General features: G+C 36.1%; 2 protein-coding genes across 4 annotated transcripts in view; both read right to left on the bottom strand.

The window, feature by feature from the left end:
* The window catches only part of LOC107560381 (apoptosis-stimulating of p53 protein 1-like), a 61,571-nt gene extending 53,332 nt beyond the window's left edge, over positions 1-8,239 (bottom strand). For 2 of the 3 annotated variants that reach the window (XM_016244541.1, XM_016244542.1), the window contains exons 1-2: positions 7,862-8,239; positions 6,899-6,994 (exon numbers count right to left, since the gene is read on the bottom strand). In XM_016244541.1, the coding sequence (XP_016100027.1) occupies positions 6,899-6,907 (9 nt within the window). In that variant the 5' untranslated portion in view covers positions 6,908-6,994; positions 7,862-8,239. The remainder of the gene's footprint in view (positions 1-6,898; positions 6,995-7,861) is intronic. The other variant, XM_016244543.1, reaches the window with a different exon arrangement.
* Positions 8,240-13,610: 5,371 nt separating this feature from the next.
* Positions 13,611-16,929, bottom strand: LOC107560380 (protein RD3-like). The gene is made up of 3 exons (XM_016244540.1): positions 16,366-16,929; positions 15,035-15,307; positions 13,611-14,423 (listed from the first exon to the last, which is right to left on the bottom strand). The coding sequence occupies exons 1-3, from the start codon at positions 16,407-16,409 to the stop codon at positions 14,060-14,062; spliced, it is 681 nt and encodes a 226-aa protein (XP_016100026.1). The 5' UTR covers positions 16,410-16,929; the 3' UTR covers positions 13,611-14,059.
* Positions 16,930-20,591: the final 3,662 nt, after the last annotated feature.

The following is a 20,591-nucleotide window of genomic DNA, read 5'->3' as shown; positions in this document are numbered from 1 at the left end:
CAGTGTAGAGAGTAACACAACCCTCCTCCTCCTGTTGGTGCGAGCGAGCGGTCAGTCACATGTGTGTAGGATGGCCGAACTTAAACTGCTGCCCCTGGAACTTACGCGATCGGCAACCGGCCGTTTTTTGTCTTATTGCAAGCAACTCGTCTCTATTCTGGATTTGCACAAACTGCGTTGCAATGCAATCGTTTTCCAAAATGTAATTTATGTGAAAATATGAAGTCTGTAAACGCCCGTTAACACAGGCCAGAGACGTTGAAGACGGACGCACAGAGAAAAATACTGTAGCAGGCAGATCACTCACTGTTCATGATGCATGAACTATTGGAAGAAAATCCTCAATATTGATTTGGGGGTTTATATGAATGTGTTTCTGAGGGGAACTGACTGTCTTCAGAAAAGTTTAAGTGGTATTTTCTTTTAATCTCGTCTCTGAATAGTTCATATTAAAGCAGTGTTTCAGCACATTGCTGCTTTGTTTACAGCGGTAACCAAGGAAATGCCGTATCTGGTGTTCCAGAAGCGCCTCCTGCTGTCAGAGAGTGAATCTGCGTCTCATCCAGAGCATCTGCTGTTTGCTTCGTTCAGGCATGTAGTATAATTTCACAAAGCTAGACAGAACATTCTATTTTTGCTTCAAATTGGGTTATTATTAAATCAAATTATGTGTATGAAATTATATAACTAAATTATATGTATATGAATTATATAAAGTAAATAACTGTAATTACAGATTTAGGTTAAATAAAGATGTCAGTCTTTATTTTTCTTCTTTTTAGGAAACAAATCAAAGAAAAATTAAACAAATTCTACTGTTCCTAATATTCTGTATGTTGCTCAAAAACAAAATATATTGTGTTCAGCGGGAAACTGAACCATTTTTTTTTTACCCAGTCATTTAAAAATAATACATTTTAGAGCTGTAACGACAATACCATGATACCGTGAAACCGTGATAGTTTTGCTTAAGGTTATCATACCGGCCTATGCCTACTCCAGCTCAAGGAAACGTCTAGAAATATAAACATGAACGTGTCCTCATGTCCCAACAGAAAGTGTCAAAATTCTAAGAGCTTCTAAAAACACCTCAAATGGTTATGGACAAGACCAGATTTAATAAAGACACTATAGATCAAACAGCATCAGAATGAATTACTGTTCTAGGAAACTACCAAATACCAGAACACAAAACCAAACTTCAAAAAGTAACTAGTGGGTGATAATCTGGCTGACAACTGACCATTCAAATCCTTGATTTTGTAACTTGCAGGCAACATGACCAAACAGCACAATATTCATAATCATTATAATGACCCAGAATTAATTTTACAGCTTGGAAACTCAGTACAAAGTTAAAAGAAACCGAAGAGCTGCATCTGAGAGCAGTAAGTGAGAATGCAGAGGGGCAGGACCTGGATCATGATCAATACGCCCTAATTAAAGCAGACACCTACTGTGTGAAACACTCCAGATTAGATGTCAAACCCCCAGTAAACACAAATCCAGGACATGTGCATACACACACATGCAGAGAGCCACAAGGCAGAATGGCAGATTGAGGAACTGTGGATCAGTCCAATGCTTTGAATTCATAGTGAGTAGAACGCTGAGGTAACAAGTTATGAATCTTTCTCCAAACAGGAATGCTATCTAGCAGAACAGACACAGTTGGTTCAGCTGAGGTTTGTCAATGGACAACAAGGCTGTCAATTCAAATAGAAAAATAAGCTTCTAGAACGATGCAAGCTTGGTCAATGAGCTTGCAGTTTTCAGCCGGCAATAGTTTTAACTTTAGAAAAATGTCTTGAGACGCCTCTTCTGTAGTATAACATTAACATACATTATGACATAATACTGATTATTATGTAAAACAGGTAATAAGTTCAAACACGTACACTCTAAAAAATGCTGGGTTATTTTTTTTTTATACCCAACTGCTGGGTTGAGCCTGTTGGGTCATATGTTGCGTTGTTTTTTCCAGTGCTGGGTAGTTTTATGTTATCCAGCCGTTGGGTTAGTGGCTGGGTCAATCTCACTGACAGCTGAAACTATACACCCCTTCCCCTCCAATGAAACAACTAGGGTTGGGTATCGTTTAGTTTTTTTTCTCGATAACGGTGCCAAATCTATACTTTTAAAACGGTTCCGGTGCCTACATGGTGCCTGAACCGATACTTATTTAAGAATAGAGGAAGAATAGAGAATGCTAGTGTTAGAGGCACTTTTTTCTTTATAAATAAAACAAGTAGTTAGAATAGAAACCGAATAGAGAGTGCAAATGTTAGAGAATCAAGTTTTTTTCAAGTTCGGTGTGTAATAGAGTCAACAGTAATAGCACGTGCAGCGGCAGTGGCAGCCTCCCCCAGGTCCTAATGCCCACTCAATAAGGAGTTTTAATTCCGTAGGGTGCGCTGTTGTCCTACTTCTAATAAAATGAAAGTAAAATACACAAATAACATTTAGACTGTTTCTGATTAAATATAGCAGTAATTGATGTCATAAAATCATGAGTATGTTTTGATTTAAAGGTCAGAAAAAAAATATCACAAACATGACACTTGTAAATTAAATAGTTTTATATATATACTGATTTATTCATTAATGTGTAATATGTTATATTTTTTAAACAAATTATGAGCTCTAAAAGACTTTCTGAATTTTTACAACTCTTTTGCTTCAGACCATCTACAAATGTTAAATCTTAAAATAAAATGCTAAGGTTACCACTGCATCTTTCTGAAAAAAAACAATGCAGCAATTGATATATAGTTTATTTATAGTTATTTTCAAAGCTTCTCATTTTCAGAACTTCTCATCTATTAATAATGTTTGCTAATGAAAGTCATTGTAAACTGTAACCAATATCTTTTTTTGTTGTGTTAACTCAAAACCCTGGAAGAAGTGAGCGCCTGTGTGTGCTTATGTTGTAATATTACGGTCTTAAACCCTGTAACACTTCATATATAGAAAAATTATTAAACTAATAAGGTCAAAGAACCTAAAGGTATACTTTCAAGAGGTAGAAATGACTGAGTCAAGAAAACAATCCAAGGCAAAACTGACAAAAACAACACATAAAAAGGAAGAAGAGCAAAACCTCATTTAAAAAAGCTGAGCGATAAGCAGCAGTCTTGCAAACGTCCACACTGCTCAGTCTGCTGTATGTTAGTTATTTCCTCATACTAGTGGGGAGCTCAGCACTACAAATGATCAAAATAAGCCTTAACAATTACTGTCCTTAATTAAATTACTCTATAATTAAAGACAATGTTTATGGGGTTAGAATTTTTTTTTAATATATTTTAAATATTAACAATATATTTCTAATCATAATAAATTGAGAAACATGTTTATAAACAAAGTGCTCATTTATCTAGAATTCATTTCAGACTGTTTGTTGCCTATTTTTTTAATAAAAGAATTTCCTCTGAAGAGGGTGTTCGGTCATACCTGAAAGAATAGAGATGAGTGCAGGATGACATTAAAGGATTTTATCTTTATTACGCACCATACTGCTGCAATAACAGACCATCCTCATTCCTTTCCTATCAGACACACCCATTTTCACTCCCTTATGTTCAACCATACTATACGTACTATTTACAATAAGGGTGAGTGAAACTGACAGAAGAAAAAAAATAATTATATATATAAAAAAAATTTTTTTTTTTTACTTTGCGTTGGTACCTTGGCTGGTTTAGGCCTGTCATGGACAGATGACTCCCGGAAGTTTTTCTATTTTTATATTCTGTGTGATCATTAGTTTACAGAAGTGTGAGAAATTTACTTTTCCATTTCCCCCCGATCTCACCCCCAAATTGATTTCCAGGGGCATTTTTTCTTCTAAGGGCAATTTTTTCTAACCTTTTTAAAAGTATGTGTCATCTTTTATGTCAAATTCTTACATTCGTGATGCAAATGGCATCTTCAACACAGTCTTAAACTAAGAGTCCTATACAGTTTCTAAGAGGCTGACTATGGAAAAAACAGCTTTCTCATAGTTCATTTAGGCAGACTGAAGATGTCTTTAGTGTTCTAGAGAAACCAAAGGATAAAAGCACATGCCGTTATATATTCATCACTCACTCTGTTTAGCAGTTACATGCACATCTGTGTAGCCCCTGAGGTGCAATCTAGATGGTTTTACATACAACGAGGCAAAAAGTAAATTCATAAAATATAAGACCATAATGTAATGCACAGCTCTAACCTTATGTTGAACTCAACCACACCCTGCTGTGAGTTTGTCGTTTACCCCTTGTTTGGCTGTTTCCATGGCTGTCAGCCAATTGCAGCACAGGCAGCTTAGAGGCTGTAGCTACACTTTTACATTGCCAACATCAGCAAAGGGAGAAGGTGTAGGGGCTTCAGCAAGCAGGAAACTGAACCTAACATCCTTTGTTTGAAAGCTGCTGCGGATAATCATGCTTTCAACAGTATACAATTAAGGCTATAGTTTGAATCAATAAGTGGAAAATGAATGGTGTGGTACTTAAAAGCTGTTTTGCAATTAAGCTAAAAGCAAACAAATCAAACATTCTAACAACTAGCTTGCAAAAAAAAGTACATTTAGACCACCAACAGTTGACTTTTCATGTTACATTGTTATGGCAGAGTCACGTTTACCATTGTTAGCTAAAGTTTTGAGAACAAAATCCTGCCATTTCAATAGGAATCCTTGCGAACGGGAGTTTTGAGTAAGGACGAAAAATACCCCCACTAAGATTTTGCATCAAGTTCAAGTTTGTTATGTGAACTCGCTGTGCTGCTTGGTTTGAAAGTGACTTCTGTGTGTTTCTTGCATCACTACAGTAATGAAAATGTACCTTTCTTGTCTGCAAAATTTTGTCCAAATTTCTCTAATGCAACCGCACTTATACAGTTGCAACTTGCATGTTTCCCTTTTAAACATCTTGGAAAAAGATCTGGGACAACGTGTGCAGTTCAAGACCATCACAATAGTTGCAGAAACTAAACTTCTGGCTAAAACAATGTTATAATCACAAACCACCCACAAAATCACAGTGTTGCTGTCCTTGAAGCCCAAAGTCTTTTCCACATTCTGCTCCAGCTTGCAGACAGTCCGAGTTCCACGTACAGCCCAATTTTTGGGTAAGCGCTTGAAAAGAATAGTCCACTAGAATAGATCATCCATATGTTCTCACACTCAAGGCTTGCATGCCCAATTGAGACATAAGATAAAAAAAATGAAGTATACCTCACAGTCCTCCTATCTGCTGCCTACTGCTGAATAAAATGTGTGTGCTCTTTTCCCTTTATAGACAGGTACTAGGATACTGAGATTAGGCTCTCACCCAACAACAATATCACATCAAATAAATAAGAAATTAATTTAAACCTACAAGACAGACTGGAACACACCTTTTTTCTCTATAATCCATATCAGTACAATCACATTTTACTTTATTTAGTGAACCAATCAGATCCCTTCTACACTACAGCAAAACAGGATATTAATCAGATGTCATCAAAGGACGGTAATCATGACTAACAATCTGCTGAAAAATTCAGTTTGGGAACACATTAGACTCGTATTACAGAGGAAAACGGAAATATGAGCATACACATACATTTGACAAGGTGCTTGGCTTACTAGGTACTTGTAATGATTTTATATTGATTTATCAGTGAATTTAAAAAAACAAAACACAGGTAGGGGCTGCTAAAGCCCTCCAAAACTTGACACTGTTAACCCCAATTACACATATAAGATTTGCCTGGCACCTGAATACCATGAGGATTCTTCTAGATAAGGTTAGCATGGTAGTTAGTGATTACTTGCGCTGTGATAACTTAATAATTACTCAGATGATCCACATCTGTAGAGAAGGCAGTAAAAGACTATTTTGTTGATAAACGTAAAATGTTGTGGGTTAAATGTGCTAAACAAGGTTAATGTTTAATGATACAAAGCTTCCTTTAGAGTTAATGCGTGATCTCAGAGCAATTCACCTGCAGAGTCTTAGTGCTCATGACAACACACTGATTTTCTGTGGGGGAAAAAAACTGATTCTGAAAAGCACAAAAAAAAGACCTGATGTACTGAAGTCTTTGCAAACAATTTATTCAAAAATGTTGCCTAAAAAAAACAATTATCATATTTAAATGGATGTGCATCCTTCCCTGCTTTAGTTCCTACAAATATGGAATAGTGTTCAAAACTGAAATTAAAAAAAGAGCAATAAAAACTTGAATGAACAACTGCAGCATTTGTATGTTTTCAGTGTCGCCAAGCATCAAATACCGAGACCCTTTGAGATCTGAAGGAGGGACACAAAACTGACAATAATGATTTAGCATTACTGAAACTATTAAGCCATCATTAGGCTGAAAAAACAACAACATTCTCTTAACGAGCAAAAGCGCATCAGCATTATAGTACTAATAGTTGCCATTAGTGCATGGAGAAAAAAATTAGCTCTTCAACAGAGGATTGACAAAAGCCTTGTCACACAATAAAGTTCTGTTTTGAAACTGTTCTGTAATGAAAACTCGTTGTTTGCCATCTCAAACAGAGGTATTGTTCTTAAAAAGCTAAATGATCAGTGAAACAGCACAGCATGAGGCACAGACAAGTGTATCTGCACTGTGGATATTCCCATCCACAGCTTTCCGAAAATTAACCCCATTATAGATCCCCGGCAAGGCTCTAGGCAGCCCACAACACCGCTCTCTCAGAAATGAACAAATCAAAGACTTTCACACTAGTGTTACGAACCAAGATACTGTACGTACTTTCCAAATGGAGTAGGTTGTTTCAAAAAATACTATAAACACAAAAGCTATAAGAATCAAACTGATGCCTCACTATGTGAACCATAAAAATAATCTGACAGAGACCATATGCATTGTTTTGACTCGAATGAATACTTACGGGCATCATTTTTGCTTGTGTCACAGGAACATCTGGTCTTCAGCTTCACTTTGCCATCCACAACATCCACAAGGTCCAACCCGAGATCACAGCCCTCTGTACATCAGGAAGACAACTTCATTTGCACTATCACTGACACATGAATGTCCACACCAACAAACACAGGCCAAACAGGCCACGACTCTGTGCATCCTGTTCTTTTACTTTAATTAGACGCTTTATCGTTACAAGCAACATCATCTTTAGCTGACCAGAATTAAAGGGAAGCTTTAAAAGACTCGCTAAACTGGAAGAACAACTGTCTGTGAAACGCAGATGTTTGATGTTTCTACACACCCGCTGAGACGCCGTAACTCATTCTCTCCTCACTATGCTTATATATAACGTTATAGTGTTTTGAATAAAAACTAAGCTTGTGTCACAGGAACATCTGGTCTTCAGCTTCACTTTGCCATCCACAACATCCAACCCGAGATCACAGCCCTCTGTACATCAGGAAGACAACTTCATTTGCACTATCACTGACACATGAATGTCCACACCAACAAACACAGGCCAAACAGGCCACGACTCTGTGCATCCTGTTCTTTTACTTTAATTAGACGCTTTATCGTTACAAGCAACATCATCTTTAGCTGACCAGAATTAAAGGGAAGCTTTAAAAGACTCGCTAAACTGGAAGAACTGTCTGTGAAACGCAGATGTTTGATGTTTCTACACACCCGCTGAGACGCCGTAACTCATTCTCTCCTCACTATGCTTATATACAACGTTATAGTGTTTTGAATAAAAACTAAGAGCATTTAAAGGCATTGGTTTTAAGAAGGTCTTTAACATCTACGCCCTGTTCGTTCTCACATCTGTTAGCCAGTTAGCACGAACAGAAAAACATCTCTCTGTGCAGTAAATGTTAACAAACATTGAGAATACACACCGGCGGTGGATAAAACTACTTATACTCACTTGTCACGTGTAGATATATGCCATAATCTTTTAGAAAAGACACATGAGATGTTCCTCGTATCCTCGCGGCGTGAACGCAGCAGAGTATCGATTAACTCGCCAGATAGCTAACGTTAAATTAGTTAGCCTGCTAGCCGAAGCCAGGTCAAACACTACGACGCGCGAAGCGAATGGGAGAAAACGAAATCAGAACTCGCGTATTCCTCTACATGTAGTCGTATATTGGTGTAATAGCTTTTAAAGCACCAAAATAAAAGCAATACAAGTATAGCAAAACAGCCCGAACTGGCTGAGGCGAATTCAAGCAGGTCGCGCTGTTGTGTTAGTCTAGATGATAGCAAGCGCAGACCTGGAATGATAGGAATGTGGAGCTTAGTGACTTATGGATGTATTCATGTGTAGTCATTAAAGTCTCCAAGTGATGAAAACCAGCTAGGTATAACACGCCCTTAGCTTGTCGATGAATCACATTATTTCTTAGGAAGCTTTAAAGTCATTTTTAATTTAGGAATGGTTATTTGCAGGTGTTCAATGATGGCAACATGGAATATGTATACGCTTATTTCTGATGTTCAACATTGTGCCACTTTCACTCAAGTAGTTTCCAGTAATTAATATATATTGTATTGTACCGTATCGTAGAATTTCAAATGGTATGTTTAGGAGTTTTCAAGTATTTGTGAAAGAGTTAAAGGACTTCACGTTTGTTTTAAATCTGATGGACAGTCCTTCAACACAAACTACTGATCAATAACATGAACTGCATTTCATTAACTAACCTTAACTAAACTAAGGTTATAAGGCATAACATTTGTCTAGAATAAAAACTGTGCTCTATAAAATATCAAATGAAAATTTAGTAGAAATTTAACATCTACTCGGAGAAAACACTGATTTGTGTCCTACAAACAATTGTATCTGATATTCAAGTACTGAAGTCATTCAAACACTTTTGGCAGGAGTCAGGACTGCTTTAATAGTTTAAATCCATAAGTTAACAATCAAACACTTTCATGTTTGCTGATATGAATTTCCTGCAAGACAGAGTGAAACACTACAAGCAGTGAATTTTCCATAGTGTGATCCAAATCAAGCAGTTTATTGCTCACATAAAACAAAATACAGATATCCAGGTGAAGTTCTTCAGGGGAAGATTTACAGAGAGGACATGGGGAATGACACTCCGGGGGTCCAATCAGTGCGCAGGCTCTGTGAGAAAAGGAAAGTCACATTGGATACAGAAAGTTTCTTTATATGTCCCATAAATAAGCATTTTCAACAATGCCTTATACTTTTATCTTTTAAACCCCAATGTCTCAAATATGAGCATTCTTGCGCAGAGGAAGCCCATCCTAAAATTTAAAAAACAGCTATATATTTTCACATATATATCACCAATGGGGTATGTGTCGAGCATCACCTGACCAAACTAGAAAACAGGTCTCAACACTTTATCCGACAAGTAGATGTGAAAACAGTATTATAACCTGATGACGATATCTACAGACCTTTTAACAGCTATTTTAATATCAGAATGTTAGAACGTTAGAACAAAATTCTAGTTATCAATCTGCATATGCACTGGTTATGATCATATTTGGTATCTCCTTTGAAGGCATCTTGAGTAAAACAGCTCCATATTTAATCAAGCACATTAAAAAAAACTGAATCTGAAGTGACAACCTGTTTTACAGAATATGAAAGTTAACATAACCCTCATTTATACTGTGAAAAGTTTTTACAAATGTGTAAAATATTACTGAAAATATATCGTTTCTGTTGTGTTACTTTACATTTGTTTCTACTCACCATACTACTGTACTGTTAGATGTATTCATATTAATCTTATTTTATGATTTTTAAAAAAAATAGTTTTTACTCCGTTTTCTCTAAACTTTTCCTACCTAACACCTAAACCTCCCTTGCGGAGCGAAGTTTGGAAGCCTCTGGTTTAGACCTTTTCACTTTTGCTTTGAAAACGGTTAAAATACTTTCTTATGAAAGTTTAAACTTTTCATGTTTCACCAAAGTTTGAGTAAAAATCATAACACCAAAACGGTTTACACTTACTTGACTGCACTGCTTTCTTCTTTCCTGCAAAACAGCAATATTATTGTTAATAATAACAACATTAACAAGCTCTTAAACTCAAGTATGTAGCCTTGTACACAACACCAAAAGTTTCGGTTTCTAAACAACAAACGGTCCATGAATATGGGCAATGCCCAGAAGATACAAAATTTAATGGCAAGAAAAATGTGCACCATAAAATGAATAAGGGTTTATGACATTTAGACAGCATGCACACTACTGCAGAGCTCTTAAACTTGACATCTCACCTCCATATGACAGTTTGTAGTACATGAAAGTCATGATTCCTACACCAACCCACATCTCCTGGTATGCTTTGGTGTAGTAGGGGGCCACCTTAGTCCACCAGCCAGCGAATGCACCACCTGCCATCTAGTGATCACAACATAAAGATGCATGAACATTCGTCTAAAAGGCGTCAAAAACCATGGAACATTAATTTACCACTTCAGAGCCCCGCACATTGCATGCAGGAAAAAAAAATAGTAGGCTAAATCGTGCGCACGATTAACCATTTCGTTCCCTCGATTTATAAATTCAAAAAATCTACAGAGTAACACGACACAAACAGCACTTTCAAGGACTTACTCAAACATTCAAGGACTAGTTCGTGAATAAAAAAGAACACTATTAAACTTGAATATAAGGAGTCTTTAAGACGGTGACCAAAAAAAGTGCAAAAACATTCTCAGTATTTCACTGTCAGAGTTTAAGACGCATTCATGCCAAGCTCGGTTGAGTTTAAAGATAACGCGTCTCTTGAAAGGCGAAAGGAACAACAGATCTTTTCGCTGTCTGATATAGAAACAAAATTCCCGCAGAGGCTGTGAAAAAAACACACGCCTCGATTCATGAGGACCATTCAGGCGTCAAGCTTGAGTCATTAACCGATGTTGATTCATTTAAGGCGCTCAGCAAGGCCTTGTCATTTACAGTTATGTCCGAAACAAATAATGGTTTAAAAGACAGGGAATCTTCTTGAAATAGTCAGTGATTATTTAAAACATGCCAACTGAAAACATATACAATTTATCATAAGAAAACATTCTCACCTCTAGAATGTAAGTGCACTGGACCACTCGGAGAAGGTCACTGTTCAGCGCTAGCTCAGTTCGGGGAGACAGCGGAACATCTATGTAGGTTTCCGCTTTGTAATTAAAAGCACCGGCACCAAAATAAAAGTCCGCGTGTGAGGGTAACGCTTAAAGGGGTCATATGATGCTGCTAAAAATAACAATATTTTGTGTATTTGGTGTAATGAAATGTGTTTATGCGGTTTAAGGTTCAAAAAACACATTATTTTCCACATACTGTACATTATTGTTTCTCCTCTATGCCCCGCCTTTCTGAAACGTGTTGATTTTTACAAAGCTCATCGGTCTGAAAAAGCAAGGTGTGCTGTGATTGGCCAGCTATCCAGTGCGTTGTGATTGGCCGAACTCCTGAAGCGTGTGACGGAAATGTTACGCCCCTTACCATACTGTGATGCTTGGGCTGGACTCCGCTTCGTCCACGGTGAAAGCCGATCCGGCGATCCACAGCGCTAAGTTGAAGTATTTCCTCAGCGACCAGCACGGATCAGCTCTAGGCATGACAAAAAAGCGATATCGTCCTTTTGGGAGGGCAAACAAAGGAGTTTAGCTTTCACAACGAAACACACAGCTCTTCACGACATGGCGGCAGCAACAATACTACAGCGAGAATAAAAGTTATGCCTTCTTTCTTTGCGTGAACATTTGGGCGGCGTTATGCAAATCTTCCCACATAGTGAGGTAGATATGTGGGGGCGTGTTAGAATGAGCCGTTTTAGGTAGCCTTTTCTTTTATAAAGAATATCTCTTTGGATTTGAGACTTTAGTCTTTGCAACTTTACAGATCTTCTTTATGCACCAAGAGCTTGTAACACTCCAAAGAGAAAGAAAAACTTGAAATCGCATCATATGACCCCTTTAAATGTATTTTTCATTGTCCTCATTGTGTCTCCTTTAGACAGACTTAAAATTAGATTTTTAAATGGATGAAAATTAATTTAAATTAAATATTAGCATTTTATAAAAACATTAGCACCACACAGTCTCTTGCTTTGCTCTAAAAGTATAGATAGATAGATAGATAGATAGATAGATAGATAGATAGATAGATAGATAGATAGATAGATAGATAGATAGATAGATAGATAGATAGATAGATAGATGGATAGATACGTTATATTTTCTTTGTATATTATACCAAATCATTCTTTGGATAAAAACCAAAGAATGTGAGATGCTAGAAGCAACCTGGTCTGAAAAACAAGACCAAAGTCACTTATAAAAATTGACTTGGCAACACTGGTGTGAGAAATAATTACTATAAAAATACAAATTAGGTTTTGTTCAAATTTAATTTTCACTGACAATGTACATGGAGAGAACAATAAAGCTTGCAGTGTTCACAGAAGCAAACTAAGCTTGTTACACAAAAGTATCAGTATTTTTTTCTTTTTTCTGTAGAAGAGGTAACAACAAAAGTATAAGCAGAAAATGTGATAAGACAATATTTATGCTATATATATACTATATTTGGTTTTGCATCTGCAGGCTTTTGTGGTAACAAACACTCCACAGAAGAGAACTTCACTTTATCTAGCCCTACAGTTATTCCGCAGTCAAGAGATAATTACCAAACCTATACTTTGTATGCCACTTTCAGTCCATGCTACATGATAAACAGAGTTCTGTCACTATATGATAAAAGACAAGTAAAGATTTTAACTGTTATCAAAAAAAGCATGGGAGAGGTGAGAGTGCTATTGTTGGTAGTTCATGGGTACATGCAGCAAGCAGGACCACTAATGCACAAAGACAGTGGTGCAATCCTCTCCCCTTAGGCTAATCTCTGCTCTGTAATCCAGAAATATAACTCTGAAAAAAAATGACAGATTAGGTTGGATATCTGGGTTGACTGCTCTGGGTGTATGTGCTTATGTGTGTGTGCTACTTTTAGTTTGATCAGTCATTAGCTGTGTACTCTGGAAAGCTACATCACAAAAAAAACATTACTGTAATTAGAAACAAATGGGCACAAATGCAAAGGCAAATGTTAGTTTAGACAATAACATTAAAGCAGTAGTTCTAAAGACATTAAAATATCAGAATGAAAATTCTGTCATTTGTACCTTTTATTTTGTCTATAAAACACAAAAGTAAAGTTTTTTTTTGAAGAATCATTATGAAGTTCTTGTTAACAGTTCATAACCAGTAGTTGTCAAGCTCCAAAAATGGCAAAAAAAACATAAAACAATTAAAAAGTAGTCTTTCTGACTATAACTAGACACAATTTAATAATAATAATAATAATGATAATAAAAGTAGTTCTAAAGACATTAAAATATCAGAATGAAAATTCTGTCATTATTTACTATTGTACCTTTTATTTTGTCTATAAAACACAAAAGTAAAGTTTTTTTTTTGAAGAATCATTATGAAGTTCTTGTTAACAGTTCATAACCAGTAGTTGTCAAGCTCCAAAAATGGCAAAAAAAAACATAAAACAATTAAAAAGTAGTCTTTCTGACTATAACTAGACACAATTTAATAATAATAATAATAATGATAATAATATTTATATAATACATTTAAAAAAAGGATTATTATGATGTTGAGAATTTTTTTATTGAAAAGGTAGCTACTTCATGTCATAAAAATCAGTTTTATCTTATCAATCAATTACAAAAAGATTATGGCTCATCTTCCAAGTTTTAACATCACATAATACATCCTCATGTTAATTACTTTTAATTATTCTAATTAACTGGAGCAGAGGATTAGATTTTTCAAACTGGAAAGACAGAAAATGGTTGCATTGACTTTTCAAGCCAATCTCATGAGGAAACAATGAGGTGGCGATTTCATATGAATTTATAGGTGGTGATTTGTATGAAAATGCATTATCATTAGTACATTAAAGTATTACTATAAAAGTAATCATCTATGGGATGCAAGCAGATCATACAAAAACATACAAATCAGATTGTACAAATTCTTAAGAATTAACCACTAATTTGACAAAACATAAAATTGTTATGAATTGCCATGAGAAGGTGTTGGACTTCTACAATTAAGTGCCTCACAATGTGGTGCTGTAGGCCTCATAAGCAAAAGGGCAAAAGGGCAGACTCCAATCTCTGTGGATAGAGTAGGGGCAGGCGGCACACAAATGTTTATCCACATAACTAGAAATAGTAGGAATTTCCTCCCTGTGCTTTCCTGTCTCCTCTGATAAAGAATTAGATGCATTTCCAACAATACGATTTCTGTCATTACTCTCTGTAGGTGGACTCGGAGCAGAAAGAATTGTTGATGGAGCTGAAGGGGCTGGATGTCTCTGTATGCCGTCTTCCTGTCTCCTCAGGAAGTCTTTGAGAACTTGCTTGAAGACACCCACCAGTTCCCAGGGAGGAATGTCATTGTGGGCCAAAAGATCATGAAGCCTTGATGGAGCACAATAAAATGTTTAGTAAAATATTAAAGCAATATTACACAAGCACAGTAATCACAGCTGTGCTGATATTTAGTTTAACAGCATAATTGTGAGTGAGTAATGTTTTCATACAGAGCTCTGCACATGACGTGGGGAAAAAATGAAATAAAACAAGATACTGTGGCCACTGAGTAAGAATTTGTTCCCTTATCTAATTATTTTTTTCCTTCCTTTTAGTTAAATCCTGGATAAGATTTCACTAAATTAAAACAAGGGAACTAACTAGAAAATAATTCAGCACAATTTTTTGGCTTCTAAAATCTGCTGTCATATTCTCGTGTACTTAAAGGGCTATTCACCTAAAAATGAATGTTCTATCATTTAAAAATTCTGTCATTATTACTCACCCTCATGTTTTTAAACTGATATGATAGAATGTTCATTCTTTATTTTTAAAATAGTGAATGTCAGCCATTAAAGAAGACAGATTTTTATATTCTATATGTGATTTTTTTAGAGCATTCGAAGACTATTTTAGAGCATTTATATAGGATTTAAAGAACATTTGAACAATATGTAGAAAGTGAAGCAAGCAAGGCAAAACTGAGAGACCTTTTTTACCTGGAAAGTACAATGGCAGTGTGTGAGGGTGGGATGCGACCACAGAGGCGCTCTAGCTGGCGGCATTCAGAAGCAGGTATAAGGGCAAGCAGGCTTGGGTATGCTGGGGGGTGACGGTATCCCAGAATGCCACGGGAGATGCAGTACTGAAATTCCTCCTCTTGAACCTGATGTACTCTTTGCTCCAGCTGCCATAGCATCTCACGTAGCAATATCCGACCTGGGCCTCCACATCCATTTGTGTGGGGGCAACCTATGAAAGGCATGGCTGGACTGCAGTGAAGGAGCAATAAGAAAGAGTGTTGGTGTAATAAGTGGATAAAGTGCTGTATCCCAAAGTGACTTTCTTCTTTATGATCATCCTCTCTATAAATGAAATGTGACTTTTCATAGAGAGCTTGGTCTTCAGTAGACAGTCTTTCACACTGTATTACATCAAGCTGTGTAGTCCACATCCTGAACTGGCAGTGAAGTTAATTCATCACCATAGAGTTCCCCCTTTCAAGCTAATGCACATATAACTTTGATTATGATGGGTAATTATTTGAACATGATTTGAGTCATGTTGAGAAAGGCTCAAAAAGCACTTATGTTTGAAAAGGCATGTTAAAAACAAGCTAGCCTATTTGACGGTCAGGCATAAAATGCACTTCACATTAATTTAGCATAGTATTACAAAGCACTTGACATTTGCAGGCAAATTTTTAATCATGCCCTGATGGGGAAAAATATATATATATTAATAAACTAAGATGCTAGTTGTGTTTCGGAAACTGGTGGCTGGTTTCTAGCTGGTCCAAGCTGTTCATTAAAGGTAAAGGTTAGCATACTGACCAGTAATCTTGTTCCAAAAACAAGCATAACCAAGCTGGTTTGACCAAGATGGTTGATGCATAACCAAGCTGGTTTGACCAAGATGTTGATGTTCCAAGATGGTCTACCAGCTTGAACTAGCTAGCTAATCATCATCCTGTGCCAGTTAATCAGCTTGGACCAGCTACCAACTAGCTTAAACCAACTCAAATGCTTCAAAACAGCAGTGTGTGTGCCCTAAATAAAATAAGAAATGTCAAAATGGGACTAGAGATATATACAAATGGTGCTCTGAGAAAGACTGTTGAGGAGATAGATATACATGAATTGAATGGACAGGTACAGAAGAGGACAAAAAGCTGGGTAAATAGAAACAGGAGGAAACAGACAGAAAGGTGATGGATGGAGCAGAATTTAAAGGAAATGATTCACCACAAAGGATAGATGTTAGGTTTAACAACAGAGGTGAAGAATACAATGGAAATTACAAAAACTGACATTTAAAAGGACATTTTTACCTTGTGGGTCTTAGAGGTCGAGGTCCATGATGCTTTGACTCCATCTGGTACCACCAAATTGCATTAGGTTATGCAAATAAAATATGTAAATGAAGCCAGATATAGAATGAAAGGATACAGGCAAAAATGGTAAGATGAACAGATAGTATGAGAAAAGCAACCTAAAGAAATAATTATTCTGGTAGAAGATACTAAGAGAAACTAAAATAAGGTGTTTGAACAAGAAGAATGACAATCAAGCAAAATCAGAGGAAAAGCAAAGAAAGAAAGAAAGAAAGAAGAAGGAGTGTGCCAGTGACACGCAGCAATGTGCGGATGACTGCGACAGGCAAAGTTGAGATGAAGAATGTGAATTTCTCTCCTGTCCACTGCAAACTGCCTTCTGTCTCTCTGCTCTGATAACCCAGCCCACTCTGACTCGCATGCCCTCAAACATGCATTAATACACACACACAGACAATTTTGACTCATACAACAGAAATAACTCAACACAAACACTGACAGATTTGGTTTGAAATGTGCATCCTGCTTCTCATCTTTCAATACACTGTCACACATCTTGTGGTCTTATATTCAGCTTAAATTTCATGCCTCAAAATCTGCACCGGGGTAAGTCAGTCTGAGGTTCTTGTTTTCTACAGTAAAACGGTTAATGCAGTGTGGCAGTCAGAGTAAAATTATCTGAAAAAATGCACCCTGTGTCAGCATGTAATGTGACCCAGTGCCAAGGGGAGTTATGTCAGTACACAAGGGAACAAAATGAGAGTTCCTGGTCTGCTCAACAGTGTGACACACAGATGAATAAGCCTGTATTCTTGGGTGGAAAATAACGATTCTGACATATTAAACCATGGGATCATTAAATAAATACAAACATGTATTCAGTCTAAAATTTAATTGTAAAATAAATCACAGTTTATGGTCTTAGAGATCCTTTATATCTAAAAAAAATGTGTCTTACACTTCACATTTGTTTGGAAAACATGATCATGCAAATCTTAATTAGACAAACAAATATAAATAAGCATATGTACCCATTCTTCATTAACTACGTATGGTATGACCATTGTATGTTCATTTATGTGGATGAAAAGCGCTTGTGCTCAGAAGAGTTCATCACATAGCAGTTGGTGTCCATATGGTGGATTTGGGGAAGGCTGGAGGCTGGATGGTCTTCTGAGACTCATAATCACAGTCCAGCACCTGGTTCTGGTTCTGGGTCAGGTCAGGGTAAAGCACCAGACTGCTGGCCATGCCACCTGCCCTATGCACATGCCATAATCCCAAAACACAACTATATTACAATTACATGTGTGCTTGCTAATACTAAAGCAGTGCAAACTGAAAAACAGCAAAAACATAATCAGCATTGTTGGCAGCATATACAATCACAGAAATTCTAATTTATTTTACATATTTAAATAGGATATCAAAAGTGTTTTGAAAATGCATATGATCAATTATTCCAGTGTTTTCCCATATAAAATAACTAAACAATATAATATCATGGTTACTATAATTATGGCCTTTAATTATAAATAAATATGTTTATTTTTTGCAGGGGAATATGCAAGAGAAATCATCATCATCATCACCATCAGCATTTATATTAATAATATGTATGGCAGCAATGACTATATGTACTTTACAGTTTTTCTGAATTGCTAAAACACTAAACCCCAATCTCTGAACCAAATTCTCACTAGATTAAACCAATTTGTCGAATAAAGCACTCTTTCTGCTAAACCTTAAACAAGTTCAGGCAGCTCTATTTGCAAATCTCATGCACTCTTTTTGCAAAACTTTAAACACATTCTCATTCACTCAAACACTTATCACACTAAGATGCATTTACTGTAACATGCTATTCCTTTAGAGTTTTATTTGAACTTTTTGGCCTTTGCAGTTGGACTGCAGTATTTTTGCAGTATCCAAGTGCTGAATATATATAAACATTCAGTACTATTCAATATTCAGCATAATACTATTCTTGCAGTATAGGCCTATACAATATATTCACCTTACTCAGTTGCAATTACTATACTTTTTTACAGAATTGCAAAATTGTTTACTCAATACAATATACTTTTTTCTGTAATGTTCTGGAATTTAGTTTGAGTATTTGGATTTGTGTTTAAGGTTTTGAGAAAATGAGGGATGGTTTCAAGAAATGTGTTTTAGCAATTCAGAAAAACTGTAATTTACTTAAAATCAATAAGTCAATCAATCAATGAAATACTTGTATAATTATAATTTATTTCTTTGTTTACTTATTTCAATTTTATTCATTTATTTATTTTTGCAGAAAAAAAAAGATAAAGAAAAAACTGTCCCATAAACACTTTCTTGAGGTCATTCTAGATTTTGACTGTTATATTTCCATTCCCGCTCCCTAAATATGAGAGATGTGTGCATGTGTACATATGTGAGTTGCAATGCAATTTGTAGTTCTCCTTCACAGCCTAAGTATGAAAAGGTAGACCATGTCAGCAAAACACTTCATATCAGATCATTGTCGAATTATTCCTCTACAGCAGATTCAGACCTTAAGACATGACATCACCAATTATTTCCGTCTACTGTGTCATGTTGTATTATTTTCAAGGAGTGTTAGGTCTCGCAGTCGTTCTTTAGCTCACTTTGTTCCTCTTTCTAGCAACAAAACACTTGGGCCGAGGTTTGGAATAGCTGGGAACTTACTGTTCATGAACTTTCAAACACAAAACTAATTCCAGACATTTTTACGGCACTGTTTGAACAATTCCTATCTTTAATTGTGAGCCGTGTATCTACCTTTTGTACAAAGGGAGAAAGAAATTCGCTGAAAATGGCACAGGACCTTTCACTGCCCTCTCTAAAAACCCTCTATACCCAGAGGAGATACTGGCCGCCATTGCAGTCAGTCTCAAGTCGTAAGACGGAGTGAATGTAGCAGCCCTGTCACACATACCCACATAGAACGAGGCTAATTGTGAGTGTCAGTCTGTGTTCTGAGGTGGGTGATGTCATTGCCACTGGCAGGGTGCCTGTTCAGGGGCAGTGATGATTTGGGACATGGCTGGTGTGCACACACCGATACACCAGAGGGCAGTGTGCATGCTTACATAAAAAAAAGTAAGTAAGTATTTTTTTTTACTTCATAATTTGCATGCATTATTCAGTGAAAACACATCAAACATGCATCTATAAACCACAATATAATATAAATATTAATTATTATAACTATTTAACGTGTAAATGATTCTTGATTGTTTGAAAATTTGGGGTCAGTAACATAATATAATATTATTAATAATAATAATAAATATTTTTGTTGAACGTTTATTCCATAAGGATACATTAAATTAAACAAAAAGTGACAGTAGAGATTTTTACATTGTTACAAAATAATTGTTTTTTTTTTCAAATAAATGCTCTTCTTTTGAACTTTCAATAAAGAATCCTAACAAAAATGTATCACAGTTTAAACAAAAAATATTAAGCAACACAACTGCTTACAGCATTGATAATAATAAGAAATGTTTCTTGAGCATCAAATCAGCATATTAGAATGATTTGTGTAGGATCATGACACTGAAGACTGGAGTAATGATGCTGAAAATTCAGCTTTGCCATTACAGGAATAATAATTAAATATATTAAGATAGAAAACAGCTATTTTGAATGGTAGTAATTTTTCACAATATTACTGTTTTCACTGTATAATAAATGCAGCCTCTGTGAGCATAAGAGACTTCTTTTAAAAACATTAAAATCTTACTGACCCCAGACCTTTGAATGGTAGTGTACACTTTGCTCTTTTGTAGGCTCAACAAAACCGTCTTGCTGAAAGGCAGCGCGTCTCTTCCTTCATCTCAATCTAATCAGTGTAGACAGTGATGGAGTTTTGTTTAAGTTGTCATCCACTGTACACAAACTGGATGTGATCCATAGGCGTCGCTAGGCCATTTTTAGGGGGGCTATAGCCTCCTCAGACTACTCAGCCCCCTAAATTTTGCGATTAGTTCCATAAACTGCACAAATTCATGATCGCCTCAGTCCCCTTTAATCCCCTTTAAATTTCATATGAAAACGGCTGTTTTCGCTGTGTTCACCCCTCATCACACCACAGGTTTTCTCCAGTGAAAATGAAGCACATCTGAACGCATATACTTTATAAAACGATGTTGCCATTTTCATTTGAATATATATATATATATATATATATATATATATATATATATATA

The sequence above is a fragment of the Sinocyclocheilus grahami genome, unplaced genomic scaffold (genome assembly GCF_001515645.1).
Source record: "Sinocyclocheilus grahami isolate Dianchi unplaced genomic scaffold, SAMN03320097.WGS_v1.1 scaffold722.1, whole genome shotgun sequence".
NCBI lineage: Eukaryota > Metazoa > Chordata > Actinopteri > Cypriniformes > Cyprinidae > Sinocyclocheilus > Sinocyclocheilus grahami.
The sequence above is the reverse complement of the archived record's forward strand: the minus strand, read 5'-3'. Positions and strand labels throughout refer to the sequence as shown.

Coding starts and splice junctions, on each gene's coding strand:
- LOC107560380 (XM_016244540.1), bottom strand. CDS start 16,409: ATGGAGTCAAAGCATCATGGACCTCGACCTCTAAGACCCACAAG. Junction 15,308..16,365: donor CGACCTCTAAGACCCACAAG/GTAAAAATGTCC, acceptor CCTTCACTGCAG/TCCAGCCATGCCTTTCATAG. Junction 14,424..15,034: donor ACTGCCATTGTACTTTCCAG/GTAAAAAAGGTC, acceptor TGCTCCATCAAG/GCTTCATGATCTTTTGGCCC.